General features: G+C 36.3%; 1 protein-coding gene across 1 annotated transcript; it reads right to left on the reverse strand.

Moving 5' to 3' along the window:
• Positions 1–2041: 2041 nt before the first annotated feature.
• ciao2b (cytosolic iron-sulfur assembly component 2B) lies at positions 2042–4349 on the reverse strand. Its single transcript, XM_034682623.1, has 5 exons — positions 4098–4349; positions 3223–3302; positions 2962–3087; positions 2763–2808; positions 2042–2610 (listed from the first exon to the last, which is right to left on the reverse strand). The coding sequence occupies exons 1-5, from the start codon at positions 4222–4224 to the stop codon at positions 2510–2512; spliced, it is 480 nt and encodes a 159-aa protein (XP_034538514.1). The 5' UTR covers positions 4225–4349; the 3' UTR covers positions 2042–2509.
• Between the last annotated feature and the right edge of the window lie 1996 nt (positions 4350–6345).

The raw sequence follows: 6345 nt of genomic DNA on the forward strand, positions 1-6345 counted from the left end.
TTTCTTTTACAATAGAAATTACAATAGCATAAACTGATGTGTTTTATTTCAGTGTCTGCCTAGTATCAACTCTTTTTGTCAAGTGTCACTAAACAGCAGACTAAATGTGGTTATTGTGTGGGATGACGTAACCATCTTTTCCTGCTTTAATTATATTAATTTCCCCCAATAAAGTTTACATGATGCTTGTGGTTGAGTTTATTTTTGAGTGTATCATACTTTGTGAAATGGAACCTGTAGCACTTTTAGCATTTTATCATTTTATCATGTCTGTTCATTTTACCATTTTTAGTGTTAGATTAGTTTTAGGATATTTTTTGTATGTTTAGCACATTAAGTAGATTGTTCTGTCTGAAGTCTATCTTGTAATTTTGTATCGACCTAACATCTCACTGGCTGCAAAACAAGTTTACCTACGGGTACAAATAAAGTAACCTGAACCTGAACCTGAAGTCTTAAAACTTCATACTTTTGACAGACACTTTTGAGCAAGTGCATTTAATCTTCATATGAACACGAAGCTGAAATCACCCTTTGAAGGCCAACCATCTCCCTGACAAAACTGTGAAAAAGTTTCCAATTTAGCAGTGTTCATATTTATAACTTACATCACGCAACCTGCCCTGTTATCCAGTCCAAGTTTGAGACAATATTACTTTTTCATTTTTATGTACTGTAAAATAAATAAGTACAAGCTGTTCTGCTTTGTGTTCAGTGAGGAGTGTGGGTGGACAAGCATGTTGGACGACACTGTTCTGTGGTTTGTTTTTGCCAGATTGTCTCCTGGATGGACAGACTTTTCCTTGATTTGCCTCCATAGCACCCTGAATTGGAAGTGATAGGAAAAGGGCACCTCCTGCTGGATTATGGTGGACATATGGATATGCTGTGGACAGTTCATGGACTATTAGTGTTGTTTAAATCAGTGGTTCTTAACTGGTCTGGCTTCGGGACCCACCATCACCCCTGAGCCATAAGTCATGACCCAAATCAAGGAACATTTTTCAATTAATCAAAACGATTTAATATAAAGATGGTGTAGTTTGAACCTGAGATACAGAATATCAGATTATGCCAACACACAAAATAAACGAGTGTACTGGTAAACCCAAAACAACCAGCAAGTGGCGATGCTAGAAAAAGAAATATATCCTTTCACACTCTTTTAGCTGCATTTTAATGTAAATCAAAAAGTGCATATTAGGGACACAAGGTTTCAAGAATATTATGCACAAACGTGAAACAAATAAGTCTAACTAGTGAGAACTAGTTTAAAAGAGATTCAAAAATATGTAGTTTTGGCATAACATGTTACAACAAAAAATATGCTATTAAAAGAGAGAAGAGTGTTTTATTTCCAAATGCTAATTTGCACACAACACACTGAGGTTTTTGTCGTCCTTTTTTATCAACAATATAAAGTCCATATTTAATGTAGTCGCCGTATTATTTGCGTTTAGCCATGATTATTTCCCATAAGAAAAAAAATTACTGATTGTCTTCTTCTGCACTGTAAAAAGCATGGTGTCACAATTTTTAATTTACATTATTTTTCCTCCAAGGCCCGCGACCCACTCAAAACGAGTCCTCGACCCACTTTTTGGTCGTGACCCACCAGTTGAAAAACACCGTTTTAAATGATTCAAATGTTATGGTGCAGGAATGTTTGATTCTTATTAGTGCAGTTCATGATTCTCAAACAAATTTAAGGCTTGACAGTGGTCATGTGTACATCTAATCATACATAGCCTGAATGGTACATCATTTCAGGATTTGTGACCGTAGGACTAAGAGGCTGCCTAAAATTAAATTGAAATGAGTTAGAAATTATCATAAACTAAAAAAATTCACTGAAAATGATTTACAGAAACTTAAGATTTTAATTATTTTTGGATGACATGTGACATTTTTTCTTTTTTAACAAATGTAGCTTATGACCCCACCAATGTGCTGCATTATCATCCACCAAGTTATTTGGTAAGGTATGGAGAACACTTTGTTTTTTTCTGGACAAAAACCCACTTAAAACAAAACACACAAATCTCTCAACATTAACTTTTATTAATTTGTATAATTTCAAAAAAAATGTCAAAAGCATCAGTATTTTAACAAAGGGGGACTTTTGTGGTAGATTTTAGACAGATGTCTAGTCCCAAATATTTCTACCTTAAAATAATTTATTCCTCATCTTGCTGTAAAGATTTCCCAATAAAAAACAGGAATTTAATGGAATAACCTAAATGGCAGAAATTCTCAAACTTTTTCACTAAAAGTTCACAGATAGAAGTACTTTCTTTTTACCCAACTATTTGGCAAAATGAGTAACAGCTGCTTCGTATGTGAACACACTCAAAATGTGTGTTTTCTGGTTATTTTGTGTTGCATGAATGCCTCCCAACTGTATCTGTCCACATCTGGATTGGTGATGATCTGACAGAGCGCTTGTCAGAGCAAAACATAACTGGCTAATTAGAGGGTTCTGCAGGAGGCGACAAAGGTGATTGGCTCCTCAGATGCTCCTGGCGGACAGGCACTGATTAACCACCTCAAGCAGCGAGGAGTTCTCCAGAGCTGCTGCCACTCTCTCTTTGTCTGCCAGCTGTTTGTTAACTTCACAAATGACAACATAGAAAAAAAATATTGATCATTAAACTTTGTAATCAAACTTCTCAAGATCAACAACTAGCAGTGACAACTTCAGTAATTTGGAAAAATGGCAAAATATCCCATCAGACCTGCTGTTTTTCTCATATATTTCCTACCTGCTTCCTCTGAGGCATGAGTCCCGGGAGTGATGTGGACATCAATCTGTGTGGAAACAAACAAATACTTAAAGTGAAAACAAAAACAAAGACAAAGAAATCCCAAATTGTGCGACATGTTGTTCATTATGCTAGCACTCCATAATCATTAATAATAATGGCAATGTGCATCTTAGCACCACCACACTCGTGTACATACTTTGAACCTGTCTGGCAGCGAGCGTAGAAGCTTGACTTTGATTGACAGGCCAATAAGTGTGGCCATACTGCAGTGGGGAATCGTGGGTGTGAACTCAATACCAACAATGCTTTCTGCATCATTTATCTGAGGAAACAATAAAAGATAGACCGTAACTTTATTAAAAACAAAAAAATAAACACATCAAAGGCTACGAATTTCTGTCAAATTGGTCAAAAAACATATGGTCTTAAAATATGTTAGAAACTGAAGGGTGCTTACCTTGACTCTGACTTGCTCCACTACATTGAGTTCCTCTAAAGAGAGAGGATGCTCTGGGTCATTGATGGATCTGATCATATGTAACTTCAGTTAAAGATGTAAATAACATGTACATTTACTGCATTTCAACTTGAACAGATAAATAAAAGGCATGTGTAAATAAAAAAAATGTTTCCACTTTTTTTTTTTAAATGTAGTTCTGAAGAATCGTACAAATAATCCTTCCACTATATGTTACACCTGAACAAGATGTCTTAAAAAAAAAAAAGTATGAATAAATACAATAAAAGTAATCCTCTAGCATGCTTGGTCAAACTGTGAATCACTTAGCCTTAGTTTGTAAAATGTCACAAAATAATGAAGAAGGCCTTTCAGTGTTTAGTAGAGCATGTGGTCATATCTTCAAACCTGAAAGATGGCCAACAAAGGTATGAAAGTGAGACAAATGGAAAACTCAACAGAACCAGCCCTTTTTAAATGCTAATCTTACTTGAATAATTATTATAAAAATTGATGATCAATGTTCTCTAAGTCAACTCAAAAACTTCTAACAGCATTTGGAACTGGTCGACAACGCCATGTATGCATGCTAAGCATAACACAGTGATAAGCTTTGGAATATTTTGGAATATGCATGCCAGAAAATGTAAATCTGGTAGTATTCAACTCCACGTGAAATGTCAGTAAAAGTTAATCTCATTCCTTTATCTAGTCAGTGTAACAAAAGACCATACATTTCACAAAAACACAGTATATTCAATGCCTCTATCTAAAGTATTATTTCATAGCTGTAACAGTAATAAGAAAAATGGCTTGTATCCAATGTGATACGCAGTAAAACGAGCACACAGTGGTAAAAAACCTCAACAGGATATCAAATATTTCTCTGTCATCAATTGGGTCATGGATCTCCTCATCCTCATCGGTCGCTGTCTGCAGCCTATCCCTCGTTCGCTGGAAAATCACAGGGTTTGCGTTCTCCAGGTGTGTCCCTCCAGACATTTTTACCCGTTTATCTATTCAACTTCTAAACTTGAATTTCCCTCATACGATGCAATGTTGCAGCAGCGCACAAATCCCAGACACACTACTGCGCAGTAAACAGCAGCACAAGCACTTCCGGGTGTGACGGAAAGCGATGGCGACCAAAAAGTTTAAAGCGGCAGTCAATCTAACTAGTAATTCTCCCTACACGCAATAATGTATCAACCCCTGCTGTGATCAAAATTGTGTTTGAAATGACTATCCCACATTAAAGGACAAAACCAAAAGGGGACCAGTATCATCTCAATGGAACTTCTGGATCAAGCCCTGAACCCTGCACATTGTCACTGTTCAACTAGGTTGACCCTGACCAGTGAAAGAGTAGTAATAGGCCTACATCAAGTGTGGTAGGTAGAGTTTGCACCTTTTTTAAAATATTGTTTGTTTCCTCGTATTTTTTTGAACTTCTGGGTGGTTCACAAACATAAACGTGTTAAACTAGGCTTAACATGTGCTGCAATGTAACTATATTTGGTAGAAGTTGTGGTAAGAGGGTAAAGAAGGCCCCAATTGTTTGGAAACTTTTCAGTCTTCTTATATAAATGTTCTTATAGAAACTTTCTTCGTATTCACGAGTCATCTTTCATGTATGCTGCACATTTCAGCTTATCTTTGTCAGTGTTGTTGGGTATAAGCCCTAGGTCTGTTTAAATGAAATTCTAGGGCCATGCAGAGACTTCTCCTAACTGTGACTCCCTTTGCATGGATTCAACCTTTTACAGTCAAGATCAAATAGGCCTACTTTAAGTCACACAGATGTAAAAAAGCAAGTAGAGGGTGATATGTTTCTTGTATCTGCTTAGCAACAAGCCTTTTTTGTTTGTTTAACCTTTCCCCCTCTTGGTTTCAAAGGGCATGTGCACATATATGTGTCATTAGTTCACTTCTTTCTAAACATGTGGTTATGTAGTCTTGTGTTTTTCCATGGTGAAGTGTCTGTGACTCCCTCTTTGTCCTGCAGATGGCAGAAACTGCCCATTTTAGCCCTCAACAGCTACACTTGGGAAAAGTTTACTCCTCTAACCTTCAACATGCGTACAGACAAAGGACATTATTACCAATTAGGCACAGGTACTTGTTCAAATAGTTTTTTCCCTCTACAGGTTAAGTCCACGTTGTGATTAATTAAACTGCCTCAACATCATTTTTGTGATGATTGTTTTGATTTTTAAGGAGGTATGAAACAACTTAATGCCGAGGCATTCAACAAATCTAAAAGTAATGTAATGCCATTATAACATGGTTTGAATGACATTATACTGCAGTGTCAACTACAGTAATAGAAAAGCCTGAGATAGCGGCTGCAAAAAAGATCAATGAAATAATCAAAATTTTGCACACAGTACTTTGAAATAAAATCATTCAAGACCTTAATTTGTTGTGTAATCCTTAAACCATATATTGTACAAGATACATAATACATAAGATATTCTTGAATCAATATGCACTCTTTGTAAAAACTGTCCCGTCTCAAAGCAATATGTCCACATGATGTAAAGATCCATCAGATTAATGTTGAACACACAGGAGGACCAATAAGTCCGACCATGCTTGATTTTATTTTGAGTTGTAGCATTTGAAAAAAATAAACAATGTTTTAGACAGATTAAAAGTCAGAGTGAAACTACCTTGGAGTATTTGAGTGACTATCCCACATTAAAGGACAAAACGGGAAAGGGGACCAGTATCATCTCAATGGAACTTCTGGATCAAGATTTGAATATTTTTTTATTGATCAAGTTTTTTTCCCAAAGCAAGAGATACCAGCTGAGCAGTCACTATACAATATAGCTTGGTTTCTGTGCTTGTTAGCGAGAAGAGCTACTGTTTATTTCCTATGGTTCACCGAATTACGCATATAGGACACCTGTAAGGTCAGGTTAAATTCTGTCCAAGAAAATGCACAAGTTTGGGTTTCCATCAACCCTCTCCACTCACATTACACACCTCTACATTTTTAAACACTCCTCCTTTGACTCTAAATTATCTGCTCTTGTAAACTCACAACAGATCATTTTCCCAGGAACGTGTTTTGGATAAATCTGGCACATATTCTACAAGGAGAATCGTTTAAGTTAT

The sequence above is a fragment of the Notolabrus celidotus genome, chromosome 4, assembly GCF_009762535.1.
Source record: "Notolabrus celidotus isolate fNotCel1 chromosome 4, fNotCel1.pri, whole genome shotgun sequence".
Classification (NCBI taxonomy): Eukaryota; Metazoa; Chordata; class Actinopteri; order Labriformes; family Labridae; genus Notolabrus; species Notolabrus celidotus.